The 27150-nt window shown below is 35.8% G+C and overlaps 1 protein-coding gene across 1 annotated transcript in view; it reads left to right on the forward strand.

Moving 5' to 3' along the window:
• The window catches only part of Smp_170590 (putative cation efflux protein/ zinc transporter), a gene marked incomplete at both ends in the record, with an annotated part of 79673 nt that overhangs the window by 23010 nt on the left and 29513 nt on the right, over positions 1 to 27150 (forward strand). Inside the window, 12 exons of the mRNA XM_018795011.1 lie at positions 17 to 323; positions 527 to 664; positions 755 to 990; positions 2817 to 2919; positions 7366 to 7425; positions 8446 to 8524; positions 10815 to 10906; positions 13607 to 13843; positions 14983 to 15379; positions 17491 to 17812; positions 18441 to 18825; positions 19504 to 19719. Coding sequence (XP_018649366.1) covers positions 17 to 323; positions 527 to 664; positions 755 to 990; positions 2817 to 2919; positions 7366 to 7425; positions 8446 to 8524; positions 10815 to 10906; positions 13607 to 13843; positions 14983 to 15379; positions 17491 to 17812; positions 18441 to 18825; positions 19504 to 19719 — 2572 coding nt within the window. The remainder of the gene's footprint in view (positions 1 to 16; positions 324 to 526; positions 665 to 754; positions 991 to 2816; positions 2920 to 7365; positions 7426 to 8445; positions 8525 to 10814; positions 10907 to 13606; positions 13844 to 14982; positions 15380 to 17490; positions 17813 to 18440; positions 18826 to 19503; positions 19720 to 27150) is intronic.

Consider the following 27150-nt stretch of genomic DNA (forward strand, 5'->3'; position numbering starts at 1 on the left):
ATTATCGGCTTTTTAGGGACAGCAAACAACCACACAGTGATAATGATGATCTTGCAGACAAAGCGTGCGAATACGAACAAGATGGTTTATTTCATTCGTTAACTCGTCAAGGTATATTAACCAGTACTCCTGCAGTGTCAGTAATATCACCGAAATCGCCAATGGCTAAATTACGCAATGAACTGGAACGTTGTCTTTTAAACTACAAAGCTAAACGAGAACAAGTAACTAAACTTCATGAAATTCTATACACAACACGTTGTCAACTTCATCAATCAAGAGAAGCATTAGAAAAAGCTGAAAAATCAGCTAAACTTTTACAGGTAACTTAGAGATATATATATGCATGTTCATGTGAACTTTAGTGCTTCTCATTGTCAATAGCATTATAAAAGTAACCTTATTTCCTCAACCACCTAGTCTCTCAACATAGTACTGTACTGTATTAGTGCCTTTTTAAAAACACCTCACTTTTTTCAAATGGGGCTTTGTTGCATCCTTTATATTACACCCACTATTTTTTTAGGAGCGTGTTCTGTCCTTAGAACAAGAATTATCTACTTTGCGTTCTATCGGCGATAATCCTGGGCCTAGGGAAGTCTTACTAAGTGGTCAGTTAGAACGGTTAAGAGGGGATTATGCTCACCTGGAAGAAGAGTTACAGGTTAGTAGAGTTTATTTTACTTCTAACATTTTCCTCTCTTTACTGGCTTCTGTTTTACGTTTGACATGTCGACTTTTTCCTATCATGTAGACAACTCGTACACGTTTACAAGCTGCACTTGGTGCAGAAGCCAAAGCACTAGAAGCTGAGAAAACTATCAGTGAACGTTTAGCTGCAAGTGTAGCAGAAAGAGATGCAGCTGTTGATCGTGCTAAGGCCGTTTGTGAAGCTCAATATGCTGTAATGCGTCGCCGCTTAGAGGCAGACTGGGCCAATGAAAGAGAAACTAATGCATGTCGTGCTGAAGAAAAACTTACAGAAATGAAGTAGGTATTTCAATATATATGTTGAATTGTCTTTTTATACTCGTAATCTGATAACCGTACTACAGAATTCGCGTGTTGCGAAATTCTGAAATCAAAGCATAGAATTAGTCTAGAAAACGATGCTTTTAATAAAAAAGGCAAGAGATAAAATTTACAAACCTCATATAGTGAGATGTTTGTAACTTAAAGATGGTTAGAAAATGCTTCTTCCGAATAATTGGATAATAAAACTATAATACACTACTAAGTTGACTTTCGTAATTGAATTATCATATTTTAAAATCATTCAGGCTATCCCGGTCTTTAAATAAGGTGTATTGGCTCTGTCGTTTTTTGAGACTAATTATACTTTACCTTTCTCTTTATTTATTTATCATACATTTATTCTATCAAAAGTGAATAAATCAAGTGGAGTTACTTTTTATTTGCCTACTTATTTAAAACCACGTCTGATATCGTCGCTTGCCACTGTAAAGTGGGTGCACGATCTTTAGGATCGCAACTAAGGAGTCGTAATGGGCTGACAGATCCCTATCGTAGAAAGCTATCCCGATTTCTCTAATACCACAACGCTGTGTCGTGAACTGGTCACATCTTCGCTATTCCCATCCACTTCTAGGGTTGCCAGATAATGCTCAATGTAAACTAAGAAATCAAAGTCTGTGTTTTGTGATGGTGACACATATTGAGTTATCGCCACTACTATCGAACACACATATCTGAACCTCATAATTAACAAAATGATGTCACTGGATATCGAAAATTCTTTGGAGACACCAATCGTCGAACACAGAGAGTCGGCGGACTTCTTCAACTCGTAAAGGCCAGATTTCACAAGGCTAGAGCGAAGTCGCTTTCACTGACGCGTTTTAAATCCAACTTTTTACAGACAGACTAACATTGTGACACCAAATATGACCTAGATCGGCGTAAACCGTGCTACCTTTCATTATTGGTAGAATATTATCATCTGCTATGCTGTGATTAATATCGTTTTGGCTTGTTATCCTTACTTTTTTATCTTCCGACTTACCTTTATTATATTTCTTCTGCAGCTATTTAAAGTTCTTCGTCCGCAAATAGTTCACTTTTGTGCTCTGTTTTACCGCGATAGAATAATCCACATAGTAAAACTTATTTTTCATCAATACTAATTAGCATTGAGACTTACCACAGTAACCATTGGTTTGTTTTTGACTAAAGTAAATGTTGCTTTAGTATTTTTTTGTTAAACACTGTTAATAACTCTTATGATACCTAATGTATTCTATGATTAAATTGTAACTGAGTTTATCATTCCTTACACAATCACTGATTCGTTCAACCAATGATTACGAGGTTTTTAAAAAAATCGCTAGAGATAACAGTTGCTATTCGACTTACGCAATTTTCGGTTTACGGATTTACGTATGACGATAATATGCAATAAGTAGTAAGTCCAAGTAAATCGGATTGTGATAATTCCTGTACTGGTTTCCACTCACCGAATTTTTAGATGTTGTGACGTTTGTTTCACCATTTCGAAGTATTAATTAGTTATGGTTATCATATTGTTAGTTTACAAATTATATTGTTCATCTGTACATAGTAGCTGTTTCATTTATATACTTAAGTTATTCAATCATAAAGATTGTTTGGTTAATATAGAGTGATGAGTTATTGACTAAAGCTCTTTTCTTTCAAATCATATGTTCTAACACCAGTACACCTATTTTAACTTTAAAGACTAATATAAATAGTGTGGCTTGAAACTGGGTGCATGAATTTGTATATGTTAAGTAAGAGACACTTTAATTAGTGTTGTATTAATACTCTATACATTTTAGGAAGGCGTTATGTGAGATGGAACGTGAAGTTCAACGGATTACGAATTTATATCAAGAAAGTCAAATATCTGCTAAGAAGGCTGTTGAAAACGCTGTCATGGAGGTGAGTTATATTATAACTATATCAAATTTTCGATTAGCGAAATCGTTCTGTATATTTCTATATTTAGGGAGTTGTACACTGTGGTGCATATTTTTTGTACAGATATCTAATGGGGCTAATAGTTTGTATTTCATTGTATGAGCGATTGATAACTGGCTCAAAATGTGTTTGTTAAAAACATTATTTCAACTCTCAGTTATTATATAAAGTCACATTATTGGCTGTGTATTTTTAATATTCTGAATTTACTACTGATATTTATTTATTTATTTGAACACACAAACATTGGTAAAATGGGGCACCAGATATATATGCGCCACACAATAACAATGAGAATGGGAAGAGAAAAAGAAAGTGACGTGTGTATCGGAGAGAACAAAAGAAGAAACCATAACGGGCACAGATTAGTGCATGGAAGTGTGAAAATACTAATACTGATAATAATAATAATAATGGGGGAAACGAAAAGGTACAACCGGAAAGAAGTCTTTCAGTTAAGAAAGTTACAACCACTTTTTATGAAGAAAGTAGAAGAAGGCTACAGCAGGACAGCCACTGGCTTCTATTCTGAGCCATATCTGATAACGTCTCTAGCTACTGTGTTGCATCATCTCTCGGACCCCAGCCAGGGAGTCGGGAAGGACCAACAGAAGCTAGCCCTTTGCAGCTTTCTTTCGTGCCACGACACCATGTCATACACTGACCTCCTCTCCGCTTTTTCCAACCAGTCCGAGAGTCGGCAAATAATGCACGACGTGGAAGCCTCTGGGACGACATTCGTAGAACATGTCCAAGCCACCGAAGTCGATGTTTCAAGATGGTGACACCAATTGAATTATCGTCTCTGCGCCCGAACACACGATGCCGAACCTCCGCGTTACTAACATGGTGTTGCCACTGGATGTCAGCAATCCTTCGGAGACAACGATGATCGAACACAGAGAGTCGTCTAACATCCTCAACTCGGAGAGGCCAGGTTTCACAAGCATAGAGCAAAACTGCTCTCACCGACAAGTTGTAGATCCGACCTTTTACAGCCAGACTAACATCACGAAGGCGCCAAAGAGGGCCCAGATTGGCATAAGCCGCTCTGGCTTTCACTATACGTGCATCGATCTCATCATTCACGCCACCACCAGTACTTATGTAGCTAACTAGATACACGGACTTCTCAACTACTTCAATCTGCTCACCATCCAGGGTGAGTACAGGATGAGAATCCTGCCAGTCTTGTAGGAGTACTTTGCACTTCGAAGGTGCAAAGCACATACCGTACCTATGAACACTGTTTGCTAACCGACTAAGTGTGGATTGCATGGCTTGGGCATTATCGCACAGTAAGACAATATCATCCGCATACTCAAGGTCGAGAAGTATTTTTCCAGGCAACAGATTCACACCGCTATTACTTACATCCATCAGAGCTGTTTCCAGGATGTCGTCGATGGCAAAGTTGAAGAGGAATGGTGAGATTGAACAACTCTGTCTAACCCCACTGCTTGAATGGAGCATTGGAGAAAGGTGTTTGTATGTTCAATAGACAATACCAGAGAACAATCCTGTCCAACAAATAGAAGGCAGCCCTAATGTCAAGAAACACTACGATTGTTGGCCTGCGATGAGTATGACAGTGTTCTAACATTTGGTAGAGGGTGAAGATATGATTAGTACATCCTTGACCAGAACGAAAACCAGCCTGCTCCTCGCTAGTCAATCTTTCTCGGGTTTTGAACAACCTACGAAGTATGACAGAAGCCAATAGTTTGGACGCAATCGGAAGTAGACTTATCCCCCCCCGTTAGTTGTTACAGGAACAACGTGAACCCTTTTTAAAGATAGGGACAACTATCGACTCATTTCATGACGTTGGAACACTCTCTAACTCCCAGACCTTTGTAAACAACACGGTCAGTTCCTTAACCAGAAAGTCGCCACCATCTTTAAAAAGAGCTGGAGGTAAGTCTTCTGGGCCCGGTGATTTGTAGCGATTTAAGAATTGGAGTTCCTTGCGGACTTCCGCCTCGTTTGGTGGATCAGTCGTCACCGCCTATGTAATTCAGGACAGTCTGGTTGATGTCGCCGGAGCAACAGGCCAGTTGAACTGCCCTTCGAAGAACTCTGAACATTGTCCAAGACGTCGACAGATGTTAGTGATTGGCATCCCGTCATCCTCACAGATTGTTTCGCTGACGCCAGACGTCTTGCTGCCAGTGGCTTGGATGAGTTGGAAGAGCTTCCGGCAGTTAGCAGATGCAGCTGCTTCTTCCATCTCATTAGCACGCTCCGACCACCAGGCTTCTCGGTCCTTACGCAGGCTTTGCCCAATTTAATTACGTAACAGCCTTCGTTTGTGGTCATACTCACGGTCACCCGGAGTAGGCTGACGGGCTTCGATGAGTTGTAAGGAGCCAGAAGAAAACCAGTGCTTATAAGCGGGACGTTTTGCGAAGCCGCAAGCGGCGTCATGAAGTTGCAACCAAGTTAATGACATCAATCTGTTTATGACTATCAATTTGTTGGCCACTGAAAAGCAAGGTATTATTGGCACAGACCAGTGCATGGTCAGGGTCCAGACAAGTACTCCAAAAGGAGCAGCAGTCTTGTACACAACCACGCCAGCGGTAGCTGATCGCGACGTGATCAATCTGAGTCCAAGTTTGAGATGCAGAGGTAAGACGCCAGGTGGCTCATCGGTTATGACTGTGCAAGTAGTTAATGCTAGTCAGAAACAGGTTATACTCTGCACACAGTTGCAGTAGATGGTCCCCTTTATCTGTCCTGCTACCAACAATTCCCCCATCCTTAATCTCATCCGAGCTGCAGTTTGTCGGGGTATAGGCGGATATGCCGAAAAGACATCGATTCTGATACCAATTTGTTCTCACTTTGATGGAACTTTATAATCTAACGGCACATAACTGACCGCTATTGGGGATCCAATCAATTAGTCCTGTCTCAGCTCTAGCGCTTAGTGCGATACTAACGCCAACAAGACCAGAAGAAGATGCCACAGGGTCCTCGGATAAACGCATGTAAAACAAGCCTTTTGAAGCGACAAATCGAGTGAGGATTAGTATTACTTCACCAGGGTCTTCAATACGAGTGTCGGATAGACAACAGACGTCGATATTATGACTTTCCAAAGGCATAGCCATCCTTATCTGTTGTCCGATCTGCATTAGTGTGCAAACGTTGAAGGAAGCCAGTTTGAATGGTGCACGTGGTTTCAGAAAAACTTTTTCTGTATTCGTATTCGGTGGTAGCATTCAATTTTCGACTCGTAAATGACTCGAGATCGTTTAAATAGAACTGAATTTCCACCATGGGCGAGTTGCAGTATAAGTTGAAAAATAAAAATACGCAAGGCGAGAATGGAAGAAGGTGGATAAGTGACGTAGTGCAAAAAATAAAAATAGAAGTGAATGTTATCAAATGGTTATGGGTTGTTTGTATTGTAAAAGGAGTGCGAATAGTATATCCAGTAATCATTGTCATTTCATTTTAATTGTGTGAGGGCTATGATGCTGCCCTCGTGCCCAGACAAAAGCCTTGTACAGTGCGGCACAACAGTTTGCGGCATGAAGAAGGTACTCACCGAAGACAAAAGGGGATATTTGCGCATTATCGCGGGTTGATTGAAGTTGTACTTTTACACCATTGGATAGTAGCCCATTGGTTTTGAGATTAAGTGGTTGCTCGCAAGATCAGAAGCCCTGAGTTTGATCGGCGGTTGCGACGTCGTGGATGCTCACTGCTGAAGAGTCCCATTCTCAAATGAGACGACTTTCCAGTTTTTTCAGTGTTGTCTAACATAGATGGATGTGTGATCTAAAAAAACATTTCGGCGTGTTTTACTCATAGGATTTCATGAGTAGTTAAGGAAACAAATTTTTGTGTTAAGTTCCATGGTAAAATATTTTCATGGATTAACGAACAGTTTAAAATTCACCTTAAACCAACCATTCTTTAATTGTATATTCACATACACTGTTATTCAACATGCTATAGATTGTGCCTAATTTATAATCGTTATCCAAGCTGTAAGTAAACAAATTGCCTTTTATTTTGTGACTGAATTAATTGTAAACTAATTAGCTTAACCATTGAAATCCAACCCCACGCAATTAAACACCAGTCAGTATCAATATACACTGCAGATCGAGTAGTCACGTTAAATGTTTTTAGGAATGACAAATTTCGTAAACAATAATATATTTTGATCACATCATTATTTCTTCTAACACATCAAAAATTGTCAACTCCTTGTATTTAGTTTCTGTTTTGATAAATTTAAATAATGTAATGAGAAGATTAAGCTGACATGTTTGTGCAATTTTTTTTGTTTTCAGCGAACCTCATCTATAAATTTGAGTCGGTATCACTCTATTCCATCTTGTTTTTAAATTTAACCTCAGTAGTATGGTATTTTTGCATGATATGTTTTAGGCTATGAAGTTGAGAGAAGCAGAGAGAATGCGATTTTGGAGGGAAGAGCTGCCAGAACAAGTAAGAGTCGTAAATATTGACTCCTCTCTTTTTCTGTGTGAATGGTCCAGTTTGTTCAAACAACAATATGGGCATCGTTAATGTATGAATTGGGCTTTTTCAAAAGTTTAATTATTTGAATAGTGATAGGCTTCTGAAACTAAACTCGAGCAGAATATCTGTAAGTAGGTATGTATATTATTACAATCGACTACCAGATAACCTATAGACAGTTCTGTTTCTTCGTATTTAATACTGCGTTTAAGAGGATTTGAGTAAATATTTTTAACGAATATATCTAAATATTTGTTTTGATGTACATTCACAATTCTTCAGCAAATATTGACAAGTCGTAAACCATTGCATCGGTTTGTCTGGCAATATTCGTACTGACAGCTATTTTTATTATTATTATTATTATTATTATTATTAATGGCTTTATTCAATATTATATTTTGGCACAATATAGAATTCTCCGCACGAGGTATTTCAACAAGTTTCTTTTACTATAGTCATTTTATGCGACCTTCTAATCTGTCATCTAGAAATTTTCCTTTCTTTTTACCTATTAATTATTTTCAGTAAACTTAACTTATAAACACCTTTTAGTCGTGAATAGATATGGTTCTATGGTACGAATAATCATTTTTCTTTATTTAACCCTACTCAAAGCTTTAATGTTTATTTTACACTTTCATCATATGACATAAGACTTGTTCGTACACAATGCTGTATTGTATTCCAGCGTCCATATACTGTTTCAAAACTAAAAAATAACGTTAAGTTATGCTGATATATGATAGCTGAGGTCTCTACTACATTCATTTTTAACTATATTTTGGAGTATTTAAATAACTATAGTGAGTACAATATGCACATAATTTTGCATCACGAGCAATAAATCATTCCAGTTTGTAATAATAGTGATGAAGTAGTCGGTATCATAATGAAAACTAAACTCAGTGTTAATTACATTTCCGATTTGTTTCTTCTATTTAACGATTGTTGTGAGTGTTTAATGTTCAAATTTACTTTCTGCAGATCGAAGTCGCACGTCAGTCATGGATTTTGCAAATGAAAACACAAAATATAGGAGCCGAAGCTCTTACTAATAAACTCAGTAAGTCTTACCCACAAATTATCGTTGTTTGAAATTGTTCGCTTTGTACGCCATTGATTACCACTTAATTCCTTTGATAACAATTTCTAGTAAACTATCTGTTATAATTTAGTGTAAAAATAAGCTATCAAAGAGCTCGGAACATTGTAGTGATGACTTATCAGTATTCAACAAATGCAAATATGTTCCAGTTTGGAGTTGTGGAGATTGTTTAATTTCATTGAAATCATGAACCGACCAAGTGGTCTAGAGGTTAAATGTCCGTGAGAGACTGAAGGTCTTGGGTTGGAATCCCGTGTACGGGATCGTGGATGTACACTATTGTTGAGTCCCATACCATGACGGAACGGCCGTCCAATGCTTTCAGGTTTTCAATGGTGATCTAACATTGATCGGTTCATGATTTCGATGAGATATGTTTCATCCTAAGAGAATACAATACCCGTTTACCCTAACAGTATTTTGTCTAATGAGGTATGATGACTGAATTAAATGACACATTGTTTATGATGTATTTAATGAATAGTTACCTGTATTTTTAATCACTGTCTCCTTATTCGGTATACTGTAGACAAGGTAATATTGATTTGCTTTAATATGCATAAAGTTTATCTCAAAGAAGTGTGAAAAACTAATTGCTTATAATTAACAATGATAGTGAACCTGGAGTTATTTCATGTATACAATGATCGCTCTATTTCATTTTGATATGAATCTGTATTAATTTCCTGTTTTTTACAACAAAATTTTCATATGTAATGTGCAGAATTATTATGTTTTATAAAGTTATCATTTCATATATGTTTGTGGTCATCTTTAAGATACAGGTAATAATTACTACGTTATCCATTCGAAAATGGCGACCTGGTCACTGAGTTACATTGAAAATCGCATTACTATATGATGAGATATCGTAAAAATGATGTTTTTATAGTGTGCCTGGACTAATTACACAGTCAGAGAACAAATTCATCTTTAGAGTGGATAACATGATACAGTATGTACAATTAATTAAAGGAAACCATACCACTGTTCAATGGGCAACTAGGATTAACAAAAATAAATTAGGTGGTGTTTCGAATAAAGCCAAACTGTTCAAAATAAAGAAATGTCAAAGGGTGCTGTATAAATTGGATAATAAACAATTGAAAAGTAAGGAAAGGCTAATACAAGTATAAAAAACAAACTGAGACATGGTAACAATATAAATTCACAAAATTGGTAGTTTGTTGCGATATCGTGTTCTACGCCATACTTGCACCTGTTAACTCTTGTGGAGCATAAGCTGCTAACCATGGTTCTCCAACCTATGCTATCTTAGGCTCTCCATTCTAGCTGTTTCCAAGTGATTTCATTCTTTTGATGTTTGTCTTCAGTTCCCGACTCAATGTGTCTTTTGGTCTGCTTCTCATTTCGCCTTGAGAGTTCAAAGTTATGGCTTGCCTTGCGATGAAGTTGTAAAAATGTTTAACCATCAGAGAAGGTACTTAATATTTAAAAGGTGCGTATAAGAGAATAACAATACTTTCACTTAGATTTTCGTCAGGATTTCCTTTAATATACGGTAGTATTATTGATACGCATGTATGAGTAATATTTAACCAATTAAGGCAATTTATGAGTTAACGATATCAATGAAACAGAATATTTTTCATGTTTACATATAAATATTACCGTGTCTTAGATCAAAGTCTAATCAATAAATAATTGTAAAGAGTATTGTCCGCTTAATTATGTTGTTGTAATTTACACGATAAAAATCTTTCATGTCTAATATTCGTATGCAATCTTTCTTAATGCACAAAAAATCCCAGGCAAGGAATAAATAAATTTAGGAAGCAAATTTATCATGGTATGCTTTGAATTAAATTCGTTCTTGAATAGTAATATTATCAGAAAGATTGATACGATAAGCGGAAAGGATTCGTATGAATAATGTGCAGATCGGCCGCAAATATAGTGGCTACCCTCCGTATACAGCCTGTAATTACTAGGAATTAATATTTAACAAAAATATCACTCGGCATATTCATTTTTAAGCTGTCTCAAGTTACCACGGAAAAAATGTCAAACGATTTATGCCAAATCGTCCCAACACTATCTAATAAGTTTATTCCTATAACTTAGCAGTATAAATTAAAATCTCGAGTAGAAAGTTATTTGCCTCACTAAACAATGACCTACAATGTTGAGTTTTAAATCAAATAACATTGTATTGTTAGAGCCACGTTATTATATTTCATGTCTACTTTTTAATTCATTATCGTTCCTTATTCTTTGTTTCACATAGAGGATAAAGGCTGTCAGACAGAAGCTTGTGTATCAATGAATGTTAGCGTAAACACGTCATATTTAGCAAAATCTACCGCATGTATTCAAACTGTAAGTGGTTCACATTTTCATTCATTCAAAGTTTTAGTTGAACTTCGTGATTTTTCATTCTATTTTTCTAGGTAAAGTAATTCGTTGTGTAACTAGATTCTTTAATAAATTTAAACAGAGCAAGAACAACAAGGTTTGAAGAATAAAATGGATTCATCAGTTTATTTCACGGCTTCTCATTAGCTGAATGCAACTAATAATTACAATCATTAATAATAAATATAATTAATAACCAATGCTTAGCATACTTTAGTTTGCGAAGTTTAGATAAATTTCGAAACATAAACAAAATCATAATAACCAGCAGAATAGGGATACAAACTGCCTGAATAAACATAGTTAATATCGATGTGTATTTATATGTTGAGAAATAATAATTCAGAAGTTATGTAAGGGCAGTGAAATTAATGAGTGACTTGGTGGTCTCTCAGCATGACAAAGTAAGCAAGTATTTGAACATCAATCAGATTATGTAAGATATGAATATCAGAAGACGAAAGAATAGTTAAAATAAAGGGTTGTTCACAGGGTTGAAAAATAGATGAAAATTATTAGGCAAATATCTAATCATCATGACAGGGAAAGGCTAATCAAATCTTTTTTCTGTATATATTGGTCGGGTCGGAAGCGTTTGATTGGTGTTTTTTGTCTGTTGATTATTTCGAATCCATCACTTACATTCACTTCATGTCCACTATCAGGATCGCTGGCAATTGCACTTGTAAAGACTTTACTCCCTTTCAGCTGTAGGTTCCTAGGAATATGTCTCGATCATTTATCTGAACTACGCAGACTAAAGTATGCTAAGCATTGGTTAATAATTATATTTATTACTAATGATTGTCATTTTTAGTTGTATCCAGCTGACGGGAAACCGTGAAATAAACTGATGAATTCATTTTATTCTGCAAACCTTGTTGCTCATACTCTGTTTAGAGTAATTTGTATTATTATTATGTGTAATTTTTTCCCGGCTGTGAAAATTAAGGGAAATAAAATGAGATATTCACTTGAATTCAAGTTTTCTGTCTCCTTAATCTTCTGACTTTTTATTGCGGCTTTATTGTTTCTTCAACCCTGAATAGCTCAATAGTCTTTAATTCTAATTTTATGATAAAATCATTTTGTACTTACTTACGCCTGTTACCCCCAATGGAGCATAGGCCGCCGACCAGCATTCTTCGACCCACTCTGTCCCGGGCCTTCTTTTTTTGTTCTATCCAATTGTTGTTCATTCTTCTCATATCTGTCTCTATTTCTCGGCCTAATGTGTTCTTTCGTTTCCCTCTTCTCCTTTGGCCTTGGGGATTCCAAGTGAGGGCTTGCCTTGTGACATAAATGGGTGATTTCCTTAATGTGTGTCCTATCCATTTCCAGGGCTTCTTTCTGATTTCTCCCTCCACGGACATCTGGTTTGTTCTCTCCACAGTGGGTTGTTGTTGATATTGTCTGGCCAACGGATCCGAAGTATTTTGCGTAGACAACTGTTAATAAATACTTGTATCTTCTGGATGATGGCCTTCGTAGTTCTCCAAGTTTCCGCCCCATACAGTAGAAATGTCTTAACATTTGTATTGAAAATTCTGATCTTGTTGTTGGTTGACAAGTGTTTTGAGTTCCAGATGATCTTTAGTTGTAAATATACTGCTCTTGCTTTGCCGATTCGCGCCTTCACATCTGCATCAGATTCACTGTGCTCATCATTGCTACCCAGATATGTAAAGGTTTTCACATTTTCCAAAGCTTCTCCACCAAGTGTGATCCGATTGGTGCATGTTGTATTGTAAAGGAGAATCTTGCTTTCCCCTTTGTTTATATTTAGACCTACTGCTGCCTAGGGTTGCTGCTATACTGGTTGTCTTCTCCTGTATTTGTTGTTGCGTGTGTGATATAAGAGGTAGATCATCCGCGAAGTCCAAATTGTCCAGCCGCATCCTAGCTGTACACTGTATCCTGTACTTCTCTCCAGATGTTGACGTCTTCATGATCCAGTCGATCACCAGGAAAAAGAGAAAGGATGAGAGTAAGCAACCTTGCCTGACACCGGTCTTTACCTCAAACGAGTCAGTGAGTTGTCCTCCATGTATGATTTTGCAGTTTAATCCATCATAGGCATTCCGTATGATATTGACTATGTTCTCAGGCACGCCATAGTGTTGTCCTGTCCACACTATCAAATGCTTTCTCGTAGTCAATGAAGTTGATGTAGAGTGTTGGATTCCATTCATTTTGTACTGCATTTGAATTACTAAAATTCATTCATGTTTGTAGTATTGTGATCGTAGTATTATACCTGTAAAAATTTATCATTAAGGTATTTCATAAGTGTTCAGACACTACTTTTCTTGAAATGTTGTTCAAATAATGACTCAGCTTGTCATAAGTGTATGTATAGGCAAAGTGATCACTCATAATCTGTATTACAAATTATCAAATAGTCAAATTATGGTGTTTGCGTTTCTGTCATAGTCATGGATTTCCTGTCTCTATTTGGCTAGTAAAAGTGCTAAAATTAAATTCTTTTCAATGAAACTTCTAAAGTCTATGAGATATTCGGCATATTCTGTATATTGCAATCCATTGCATTTCTTTTCAGGTATGATAATAATTATCTTTTCAAACAGTAATATTATTATTACAAATTTCAATATATATATATATATATATATATATATATATATTAATGGTTTTTTTCTAAAGGAACTTAGTGAATTGCTACCAATAAAGTTTGGAATAGACATGGATGATCCAGTACCAGGTATTTTTAACAATAATGAAATTAAAACTGCTATTCACAGTAAATATCCTATATTGTCTGAATATTTGTCTGCAGAATGTCTTTTTCATTTATGTACACATTTAACTGAAACATCCTGTATGAATTTATGTTATTTGGAGAAAGAAATAAAAAACTCTTCTCAAAATATCCTTGAACATGTACTTCAGGATTTATTGAAACATATCGATAATGAAATTGATAGACTAACAGTTGAATATAATGTAAGTTATTAAAAATTAAAATAAAAGTAATTGTATTTAATGATATTATTTTATTGCTTTCATCGCATATGTGTATGGGATAGAAAAGCTAGGTCATCTGTAAAGGGCAAATCGTTCAGTAACCGTTGTACGCTTCACAGTAATTCTATTAATGATATGAAAGAAGCTTATTTAGTGATACATTATTTTTCTACATAGTCGTGTATTTCTTTTACAAATTGAAATCATTAAAATAATAAATGTCTTGTCTGTTGTCTGTTTAATGAATCAAAATTTCTCTCAGGTTTTGCTAAATCTTAGTGACATACTACTAAAATTTGTTAATTTATCTGAAATGATTAATTTTTTGAAAAATATGAGACTCCTGTGTATAATTAAAGTTGAACAATTTCCTCAGTAACTAGCTGTGGTTGTTAACTTAATGTTGATTTACATTAAAATCTAAAAAAATGTATTCATTTTTTCTGTACTTTGCATACACACACACACGGTGATGGTGTATGTCGAAAACAACAATGTTTATGCAGTAAATTTACCGACTATGAAATTTTATTCATTAATGTGAAGGCAGCTCAATAATCAATTACAGGTTTGTTAACATCGTTTTAGCCCTATAAACTAACAATACAACCCGACTATATTGAGTTAAGATATTTGAACTTGCAATCTACTTCTAAATGTCAAACCCTTTAACCGTTTAAACCAGTGTTCATTTTCGAAATACCTTATTATTTAGCTTTTGAGAAGTTTGATAATAAATAATCTTTCATATAGTTCTCTTACTACATTTATTGATCAAGTTGATATTCTAGTTAAATTCTTTTGACTAGTCTAATTTGCAACGACTAACTGGTAATAACAACATACTAATAGTTTATTTGCTTTTGTAAGTTTTTATTTTCTCTCTTGAAAATTCCAACAAGTACACTATTTAATCATAAAATATCCTATTGGTTTTTGTTTAAATCAGCTAATGTAATTTTCGTAAGGTATATGATCATAATGTTAATTATATAATCTAGTAATATGTATATTAAAAATCTTTAAACATTTCGTTTTGATTTCATTACTTAAAGGTAGCACATATTTTTAATAAGGATGTGAATAAGAAGTTTTTCTCGGAAAATCAATTTATGTTTAAATGCCCTGATACGCTACAATGTAGTTCTGTCGATATCTCAACTGATAAATCTGATGAAATTCTCGAGAAAACATCTTCGAATTATTGTCAGAAAAATGTAAATTACAATTATTCAAAAATTCGATTGTCTAAAATGATTGGTTGTGAATATCAGTCGGTGCTTGGGAAAATTCTTTTGTTAGTTGTTAATCTTGATGATACAAGTAAATGTGTACAAAAATTCAATAATCCATCATTAAATAACACCAATTCAATCACTTATGAGCAGAAATCCGTTCAAGTTAGTGGTCTTGATGCTGAATATTATCATTCTATTATTCAAAAAATAAAAGGTTTGTTTGAGATTTTTTCCACAAGACTATTTAGTTAGTTTATGAAATAATTTAATTTGTATTGTCTTAAATGAATCCAGTCTTCACTTAAAGTATGTTAAGAATTGCTGGTATATTTAATTCGATACTTTTTAACCACTTGTCACTGCACATACTGTTACCCAATTGGTAGTCCTTAATTAGACATTTAATTTTTTGATTCATTCAATTTATAGTACTTTTATAAATAAAGGCTGAGTTAAGGTTGAACAGTTTCAGAATCACCAATACATGAAAATAGACAGTAAATTTGTTATGTTTTGGAATTTCTCACCACTTGAATAAGAAGATTGTTCTGCTATGTGGTCTGGTATCAGTCTATAAAAGGCACTGTTCTTAGCTATACCAAATTTCATCAGTCTGACTGTGGTTATAAATAAAATGACCAGGTGATTCGAGATAACTAGTAATGAAAAATAGCCTACTCTGTCAGTTTCTTTGTTGTTTCATATATTTGTCTGATATTTCCTTCTGTTGCAGATTTTTCCACTGTCGTTGCTACCTCTTCCACGTATTTCTGCTTATCAACTCTAATGCTTCTGCGTGATCAGCTTGTGCCCTGACTTTCTCTGTTCTTGTTCGGTTATTGTTAATTTCTGTCTTCTTGTTCTTCCTTTCTACGATCTTTTCCAGCGTTCCCATAAAGATCCATTCCTTATGATGCTTCTTGCGGCCCAGCACCTCCTGACACGTTGAAGTTAATGCTTCTTTGATCCCTTTCCAGTTGTCCTCCATCGTAGTTTCTTGTTCTTTCAGTAGATCCTGTAGAACTTGGAACCTGTTGCTGAGAGCTATCTTAAATTCGTTGAGTTTGTCAGTATTTCGAAGTAAAGGTTGTATTGAACCTTTGTAATGCTGTTTGTCCAGTTGTTCATTGCATTTTTAGCCTCAGTTTCATTTTGGCAACCACCAGGTAGTGATCTGAAGCTATCTCAGCTCCTCTTCTCGTTCTCACGTCTTCCATTGACCTTCTGAATCTTTTAGTGATGCAAATGTGGTCGTTCTGGTTCTGTGTAGTGTAATTCGGTGAGATCTATGTAGCTTTGTGTATGCTTTCGTGGGGGAATATTGTGCCTCCCATAACCATTCTGTTGAATGCACATAAACTTGCGAATCCCTCGCCATTCTCGTTCCTTTCTCCTAGTCAGTTCATGTCGTCCCATGACATCCTCACACCCGGTATTATGCAGTCCGACTTTGGCGTTTAGATCTCCCATCAGGATGGTGAGGTCCTTTCTTGGGCACTTCGCTAAGATTGATTGTAGCCTCGAGTAGAACTGATCTTTATCGTTGTTGTTGCTATCATTGGTGGGTGCATAACACTGGATAATATTCATTGTGATTTGCTTCTTCTTTGTTTTGAATAAGGCTTTGATTATCTTGGATCCATGGAACTCCCATCCTACAAGTGCATTTCGTGCTTCTCTCGACAGCATTAGAGCAACTCCCTGAGTGTGTGGAGTACAGAAACATCTCTCTCGTACCTAACCTTTGCTGTCCAAGTTCTCTATAGAGGTCAACGAAATTAATTATTGGTTAGGTACAGATTACTGGATAATAGTTCACCCAGCAATAATCCTTATTAACAATGAACTAAATAAAACTATGTTTCTGGAATTTAAATTTGATTCATTAATACCATTAAAGGCTTATTTTTATTGAGATTCTGCTTGTTCGAAGCAGTTAGTCCATTTGATAAATTTAGATAGTGTAATAAGATGAAGATCATCAGAACTATTTGATATATTAGCGCAATGCATTTCGAACAATCTGATCACATATATACTTGTTAAAAATTTTTGTGTCCTCTTACCCTCTATCTATCTAGTTAACCTTTTATATGTAAATGAATATTAACAATTACAGGTGTGATCAGATTGTTCGAAATGTATTGCGCTATTATATCACATAGTTCCGATAATCTTCGTCTTCTTATTACACTATCCAAATTCTGATTGTTATCACTTCTCTGTTTTTATTCTCCTAAATAATAAACTCTTAATTCCAATAAATTTTAACTGTCATCTCTGAAATAAAAACGAATTATCCAATTTTTACTAATTATATTTTAGCTGATGTTTTAAATTATGTTGAACTATGCCAGTCTCGTGCTGCACAAATACTTCATTCAGAATTAGCTCGTGTTCATAGAAGAGCTTGTAGACAGTTTACTAGTCGACTACGTCAAGCCTTATTCGAAGCTGGAGCACCAATATTTTCTACCCTTAAACCTGGAGACTTTTGTAACAAAACTGCTGAATTTGCAAATACAATCGATTCTAATTTCATCAAAAATAAGTCTTGTCAGCTTAACAAAAGGTGTGAAGGTATGGGCTTATCGGAAGCTTCCAATGAGAATGATTTTCAAGCTGTTACTACTCCTTCTACACCAAAGTAATTTTAAGTTTTTTGCTCAAGTTATTCAATTCAAATAAATTTCTTATTTAACGATTTATCTATTAGGACAAGTTCTTTTGTCATTAGCTTTATATCACAGCTCACACTTTTGCCTATACTCTTACTACCAAGTAAATCAATAAGTATTTGTTTTTGTGATATCTAAGTTTACTTTAATGACTATACACTACCCTAAACTCTTCGTAAAATCAATTTCTAACTTGAAATTGTTGTAGTAATGGTAACATTATTTTAGTTTTGTGTGTTTGGGAAAGATTTGTTAAATGGGCAATCGATGTGTAGTCAGTATCAAAAGTATTATGTTTACAATAGGATTGTAATTTGTGTTACTGGATTTTTATAATGGTGTTATATTTATGATGATAATAACAAGATCACAAGGTGTACTTCGACAGAGAGTCAAGTTTATTTAGTCTACTACTCTTCTAACATTCAGCACTTAGTGTAAACTACCCTTTTTTATTAGCTATCATTTGATAATGTTGATTGAAGAACCATTGTTGTTCTTACACTATGGTCATAAATACTAATTTTTTTAAAATCAACTAATGCTTTTTTATGTTTACCAAATAATCCTTTTTCAAATTTTTTTTCACTGTTTCAGTCCACATTCAGAATTGGAGTCACTACTACATATTATTGATGAAGTGTGTGCTTCAACAGAAACTAAATTTTATGCGAACACTTCAACTGGATTACTTTTATTCAATCATCAATTTAATGTATCAAAATCATTATCAAATGATGAGATTATTCCACAGAATTCTATCAATAATGCATTTATGTGCAATAATGATGTTACGACAACTTCATCTCATAATACTGTTACATTTACTCCTTACATTATACCAGAATGTAAACAGGATCACTCATTACCAATGCTTCATCAATGTTTTCATATTGGACAGAATCGTGATAAAAACTCATCCGTCAAAACTGTACCGAATCAATTTAGTAATCAAATAAATAAAATCAACAGTTTACCCTCAGTAAGTTTTCCTATACCCTATTTTTTATTATGATATTTTTATCTGTGTTTTTCTTTGTATTTGAAAAGTTTCACTGGATTATATGTTCTATTTTTCGTAATGATTAGTATCTAGAATGTCAATATTCCAATCAGTCGTATGTATGACTGCAAATAGGTTTGATACAGTGTCTACAGGATTTATTCTCAGACCAAATGGACTATGGAATCATTATATGATAACAAATACAAAGCTAAATTTTCCTTCTTTATCACTTTATCAAGCCGATCTTAACCTAATGACTAATGAAATTATCTTTTTGATATGTACTCTTGTAAAAAAAAAACTGTTAAATAGTATGCTTATTGTAGGAGCTGTTGATTCATTCGTTTTTAAGCAGTAGTGACCTTGCAAACTGGTATTGTCAAGTTCCCAGTTATGGATTTATTTTAGTGTAGCTTTTTCACTGTTTTACGTCTTAGGTTTCCTAATTTTTATTTTGATTGAGAAATAGTAATTGGGTGTTCAAAATTTATGATGCAAAACGTCACTCAATGCAATACAGTTCTCTTACTGTATCTTTTTAAAATTCACTTTTTGGATGAAGTACACGTTATTATATAAATATCTCATTTATTTATTTCCACTTTTTGTTAATATCTAACAATGTAATTCCCATTTTATTTTTCATTGATATAGGAAATCAGTTCTAGTGTATATTCAAATCATTTATATTCCACTGAAGATTTGCCATCACATATAACCTTTTCAGTAAATCCAATTACACAAATAAAATCAAGTGATAACAATGTTTACAAACCGATACCAACCCCACGCACTCCTCGTCCTGCTTTTGTTAATGTTATAAACTCATCACCGAAGTTGGGTGAATTTCCAGAACCGGGATCGATAAATGTAGTTAATGACTATTGGCACAAAAAACCTGTGCACACACAACTTTATAAGTTATTCGAAAATTTTCACGATCATTCAATGAGGTAGTCATCATGAAAAATATTGCAAAATTAAATTTCCGTACATTTTCTTTTAGTATTATCTTCTATACGAGTCTGTAGCCTTATCTTTGCTTGATGAGCTGCACCACTATCGAATTTTTTGCCGACTGTATATTACTTTTATGGCATTTTTGTACATAGTTCGATTATTTATATACGAATCACTCTTCTGTTTGAGTACTTTGCTTTTTTCTTTCTCGTTTTTCTAATGTTTGGTGATGTTAGTGTTCATGTTTCTATGCCTTAAGATTTGTGGTATTTTAACTTCCAATTTGAATTTTCATTTATCTAGTTTTCACATGTTTTGTTACAATAGTATTTTTCAAGTGTGATATGTTCTTTATGAACCTATGTTAAAGAATTTTCTGTGCTTCCGAGTAAACATTGACTTTTGTAGCCGTTCCAAGATAATATGCTTTTCGATATAAATGCCTCATGGGTATATTTTATTTGCTTTAAACAGTAGTTCATTGGATGACGCGTAGACTTGCGAAACGGAAGGTACTTGGTTTAGGCTTCAGTACCCTCAAATGCTCTGGTACAGTCAATGTTTGGGAGATTCCACCAACAGGGATTCTAGTGCTATCTTAAGATTTGGATACAGCAAATAAGCATAGCGTAGAATCGCGTGGTTGTTCAATAGGGACTCGTTGGTACTAGGTCGAACACCAGTGACGGTCTCCCATAGCTTTCTGCAGGTCAAGATATGTTTTTAACCAGAATCGACTTCCAGAAATGATAAAGGTGGTGTGGTTTTTGGAGTCCTTTGAAGTTAATCGGAGTCTGGACTAATTCATCTCACCAAAATCAATTCCCACTGGAGTTGTCACTTGGGAGTCCTTCTCCATTTGTCTGCAAACGATCACCAAACCGGCCAAGGCTCAAGGTTATCTATTGAGACGTGTTGGCCAGTGCTGGTTGTTTTTCAATGAAAAGAGTGTATCCCTCTGAGTGTTAGTTTAGGTCTTTTACCTGTCAGAAACTTTGATCCTAAGTGTCCAGGTCAAAATGTCCTACTGCGTTGGTAAATAATCTATACAAACCTCACCTTCTCATTTGCAATTTGTCCTACGTAAGTATAGCATGTACTATTTATCTATGTTAAAATAATTTTTCCAGAGCTACAGGAACCAGTACTTTGACTCTTCGTGGTAAGTCGTTCAAAGTGGTCGAAAAGTTCACGTCTCTGGTCCTTGTGAGTGCATGATTGATAAGACCAATCGAAGTTCAGCGAAATCTGAAAAGGCTCCTGTCAATCTGGGCCGTCTTTGGTGTCCTCATGATACTAGCGTGATTGGAAAAGGTCGAGTCAACAGAGTGCTTGCAAGACCAGTTTCTCTCAAGCAACCAGGCCTGTTGGAGTATATTAGACAACCCTCTGAATTTGATCATTGGTATCTCCTATGGGTTACTGATAGTGTGTTTTAACCATTTTACTGACACTAAGACTTAACAATGTGTATTGAAGCACAGTGAAGGTAACTCAACGGATGTTTCCAGACTGAAATGCCCACTTAGGTGGCTTGGACTTGGTTCAAATATGTCACTCCTGAAACCTGTGCATTATATATCAGTTGTTGATGCCGAAACGAGGTAGGAAAAACAAAGAGGTGATCAGTTTTCAACATGGCATCATAACATTAAGGAAAGCTGTGGTTGTGTATAAATGTTTGAGCACATTCAAGAACAACCAAACACTATTCATCAATCTATCAGGCACAGATGAGATTACATAGTCTTCTGCATCGACCTCCAGGTTTTCTACTAGTAATGAAACTTAAAATGAAAGCTGTCTAGTTGTAAAGCAGTTGTTGAACCAGTGTGTATGCTACTCTTAAAAAGAACTGATATTTTGATGATACTCTGTTGTGATTGACTCGCACTAACGATTATGGTATATTGCATGAGCTATATTTTTTTTCAATAAGCTGCTAACTAATGACTTCAGGGGTTTATCATTAAGACTCCATAGGTCCACACCGATTGATAATGGTGTTGGCGGCCTGCTGAAATATCTATGCTACCTGTTTCTGCCATTTAAATATTTCAACAAGTCTTTTTTTATTTTGTTTTAACACCTCATTATGCCTACTATTCGCATAACCAGTATGGGCGCCGCGCAAGTTACAAAACAGTACAATAATAGACATCGCGCTGGTTGAAAATATGCATTGAATAGAATGAACAATAACCGCATATGGATTTCTGAGCTTCTAATTGCCGATCATTATTTACAAGGTGAACTATCTTTAATTCCTACAAAGTCAAAACATGTATCATAATTGTAGTGTCATCACAATTCAAGAATCTTTGTTAACTGATTTACAGGACGATTGTTTTGTATCACTACGTGGTTTCAATATCTACCATCAGGATCAATCAAACAAGAAAAAGAGGTGTGGCGGTGGTGTAGCTATTTCTGTGAACGTGAACTGGTGTCGATCTACTTTTGCATGTTCCAAGTTTTCAGATGACTTTACCGACTGTCCAACTTTAAGATGCCGTCCAAAACATCTGAATAAATGCAAATGTGTTTATGTTACTAAAATCTACGTGACCCATCCAATCAACCACTACTCAATAAGTACTCTGTGATATACCAAACACAACCGAAATTGCTATGTGTAACTAGTGATGTTACACATCACATCACGACCACGGGACTATCTGCATTCTCAAAAGAGCGCCGACTGGCCCCCGAAACGTTGAGGTTGGCTAAAAACGAACTCGACCACGTGCTAGATTTAGGAATCGTTCGGACATCATACAGCCCATGGGCATTTCCATTCTATATGGTCCCTAGAAAGGACAGCAACGAACGGCGTCCGACTGGTAACTATCGGCGACTAAGTGCAAAAACCATCATCTATCGTTACTCGTTGCCTCACATTCACGAGTTGACACCAACCTTGAAAGGTAAAACTGTATTTTTGAAAATCAGCTAGATTAAAGCCCATAACTAGATTCCTATCGCTAATGACGATATTCCAAAGACCGTTATCATCAATCCTCTTGAACTTTACGGACCTTTGCGAATGCCTTTCGGTCTAAGAAATGTTACCTAAACTTTTCAAGAATAATAGATGACGTTTTTCGAGGTCTCAACTTCGTACAAGCGTATGTCGATGACTGCTTTCTAGCACGTCCAGACGGAGAATCCCATTCCTAGCATTCGGACATTGTGTTCGAACGACTGCAAAAGCATGGTATTACTGCTAACATCCATAAATGCTAAATCGGGACCGATTCATTAGATTTCTTCGAATACACTAATGATACTTAAGGCATCCGACCTCTGAGAAGCGAAAAGGAGGTCATTTTGGATTGCCCACCATTTAGCAGTTGCCCACTATTAACGGCCTTGTAAGTTTCTGTAGACGGTTCTTACAAAACTGCGCGTCCCTTATAAAACCTCTGATCGACCAAATTCGTGGAAATGCGAAATTCATCAATTTGGACGATACCGCAGGAAAAGCATTCTTCAAAATTAAGGAACTTATCGCAAAGGTAACCATGCTTGCACATCAGGACCCCCAAGCACCCATTGGTAAAGCAGTAGACGTATCCAACTCTGTATTTGGAGGAGTCTTACAACAATGAATTAACCACTCCTGGCAGCCTCTGGCATATTTCTCGAGACGGTTGATATACACTGAATCGAAGTATGGCACTTTCGGTAGAAAACTCCTAGTATTATATTATGCTGTGCGGCATTTTCAACACTCTGTTGAAGGCCGAGAATTCATCCTTTTTACTGACCATAGACCCGTTGCTTTCTCTTTAAGCTCATCATCAGACCAGTACTCACCTCGTGAGTCTTGACAACTGGACTACACTTTGCAGTGTACTTCAGATTTACAACACATTTCTGAAGCGAAAAATGTAGTTGAAGACGCCTTGGCTCATATAACGCCCTTGAACAGTTTCCAAGGAGTCGATCTTGTTAAACTCTCTCAGCTTCAAAAATAAGACGCTGATCTTCAGCATGAGTTATCCTCAACAACTCTAAAACTACGCATTAAACAGATAGGGACAGGTAAAGAAAACCTTATAATGCGGCACATCTACAGGTAGGGATCGCCCAATAGTGTCGAAACTGTCGACGCAAAGTCTTCAATATGTTGCACAAGCTCTCTCTCTTAAGCTCGTTCCAAACTCCTGATGCTCGTTTCGAACATGTTCATCGGAATTTCACCAGATTCGAATGGATACTCTTATCTTTTAACCCGAGTAGACCGTTTCGCTCGATGGCGAGAAGCAGTACCCACCAAGGACATTACTGCTGAGACAGTTGTCCGCGCCTCCGTTCAGGGATGGGTAGCGAATTTTGACTGCCCTTCAACTATAAGTACAGACCGCGGACGCCAGTTCGAATCTGAACTTTTCAGTTGTCTGACTACAATACTAGGAATCGTATGATTCAACTACCACCAACAAGCGAACCGGTTGGTAGAACGCTTTTACCGACAACTTAAAGCCCCGCTATCAGCTGCAAACGTTTCACAGCGGACTAACGCTCTTCAAATCGTCCCCCTTGGTATTCGCAGTGCAGTGAAGGCTGACACTGGATACACTGCGGCTCAACTCTTCAGTGGAACGACATCTTGACTCCCAGGAGAATTCGTGGATCCTTCATCTTCAAGGAACATGGTTCTAAACTGCTACACGATCAGGTTTACAAACGCACTACGTTCAGTAAAGCCTGTTACCACTCGACCGCAATCAACTGATGTTTTCGTTCAGCCTGACTTACGATATAGTACTCATATCTTAGTACGTCGAAATTCAGATCAACGACCTCTCGAATCAGTATACGAAGGACCCTTCAAGGTTCTTCGGCGTGGACCTAAGTACTATATAGTCGATAAGAATGGCACTAACGATAGCATCAGTATCGATCGACCCAAAGCAGCGTACTTAGAAGGAAACCCTAGCTACGTCAATTTTCCTTCAGTACAATCGAACGACATGGCTCCTACACTTTTAGTACCCCATCCGAAAGCCAACACGCACGTTGATACTTTGTCAGCGTCTGAAAATAAACTTAACACAACGCCTTCTGGAAGAAGAATAAGATTTCGAGAACATTTAAACGACTGTTTCACCTAAGAACCAGATAACATTTCGACTTACCTCGATTTTCCTTCCTGCTAAATATAACAAAAAAATTTATATCTGCCTATACTTATGTATTTATTCCAAAAAAAACACAAACGTCGTGCTGATAACTCTATATTGCACAAAAATATACTACTGAATAAAGCCATTAGTAATAACAATATTTTAATCGCTGAAAAATTCCCATCATATTAAAACATTTATATGAACGAAGAATATTCTTTTCAATAATTTCTCATCAGGTTCTACAATTATAAATTAATAATCCATAAAAGAAGATTGGCCAAGTTTAAGGCAGAGTACATCAATTTAAGAAACTGTAATATGTGAATCAAGGATTGTTTGTCATATAAAATAAGATCGAATCGTTAATGTTTTTGGGATGACTAATATGAAGTGTTAACTTGAATCAGTTTATAGGTGAATTAAAATCGTAAGATAAATTATCAGAATATATATAGTTGACATGGGGGTGAGAGCTACAAAAATGGGATTACAAATCGGAAATTACGTAATATGTAGAATTATATAAATTAGGTCAGATATAGTAGATAGGGGGTGGATGATAAATAAATTTCTATAAAAGGTTAGCAGGTGTGATAATAATAATAATAAAGATAATAATAAGAATAAGAATAATGACTGATAAGATGTGTAGATAAACTAAGTTTAAGATATAGAAATGAACATTAATCAAATTAATGTCACCTTATTACAAAATTGATTATTAACAAGTTGACCCTGAAGTTGGCCAGGGTAAAAGGAGTGGCTGTACATATTTCTTTTGGATGCAGAGCTCTGGCTTTTTGATCCGAATAGCAATTGCCTCAGCCGTCTGCAGGATTCTCTGTCTGACAGAATTAGGTAGACTGCTATTTACACGATATATTACTGTGAAAGATTGCTCAATGTCGGCTCTATGTCCCGTCTGAACTAAATGGGCTAAAACAGAGCTGTTAACCGTTCTGACTACACCTTTGCTTAACCACACTGGAAGGTGTTCACGAGCCCGAGTATACAAATTCCTAGAACATCTGCCTATATAACTTGCTCCACAGGAGCAGTTGAATTGATAGATACAGAAAGAAGTGGCTAGTCTAGGCAATTTATCTTTCAATGTCGGCGTGATCATTGGGCGTGTGGAAAACATTAGTTGTAGTTTACCTGCATTAAAAGTCCTTTCGATTGATCTTCGTAGTTTCAATCTTACCATTTCACCAGGTGCGTCACCTCTGAATTGTAGACGTATATACAGAGGTTTTTTATTCACAATTAAACATTCTTTATGGTCTCTTTTATTAGTAATGTTTTTACTTATAAATTTCTCCGGGTATCCATTTTCTCTCAGGGTCCTATATAATGCTTTTGTTTCTTCCTCGACCGTATCTTCAGAGCATATGGTCTTAATTCTATAGTGTTGAATGTTGCTATCAGTTTAAGAATAGTAGATATAATTACAGAAGTATTTTGACTAAAAAACATAAGGAGGCTATCAGTGAACTTATTAATGACGAGAACCTGATTATCACAAAACCTGACAAAGGAACAGGAACTGTCTTACTTAATAGAAATGACTACATTGACAAGATGAATAACATCTTGAATGATCACCGAAAATTTCAGAAATTGAATAACCAAAAAGATGTCAATAATAAGATAGAAAATGAACTGACCAGGTCTTTAAAAAAGCTCAGAGATCAACAGATAATTCCACCAGACATATATGAATCAATCAGGCCGACAGGTACTCATTTACCTAGGTTATACGGACTACCGAAGGTACATAAACCTGATATCCCATTGAGACCAATTTTAGACATGTACGATTCTCCTTACCATACGGTAGCAAAGTGGTTAGTAACCGTTTTAAAACCACTTCACAAACAACTAGTAAAGCACAGTATTAAGGATGTATTCCAATTCGTCGAGAAGATTAAAAACATAAACACCAAAGGTCTAAAGATGATGTCCTTTGACGTAACGTCATTGTTCACAAATGTACCACTCAGAGAGACTGTAGAATATATTTGTGAACAGCTTAGAGAACAGGAAGTAGTAACTACAGTCCCTGTGGAGACCATCAAAGAATTGCTACTAAAATGTACTATGAATGTACATTTCAAATTCAATGGTGAGATCTACAGACAAATAGATGGTGTCGCGATGGGTTCACCCTAGGTCCGATAATGCCTGAAATTTTCTCGCGAAACTA

This window comes from Schistosoma mansoni, chromosome 1, assembly GCF_000237925.1.
Source record: "Schistosoma mansoni strain Puerto Rico chromosome 1, complete genome".
NCBI lineage: Eukaryota > Metazoa > Platyhelminthes > Trematoda > Strigeidida > Schistosomatidae > Schistosoma > Schistosoma mansoni.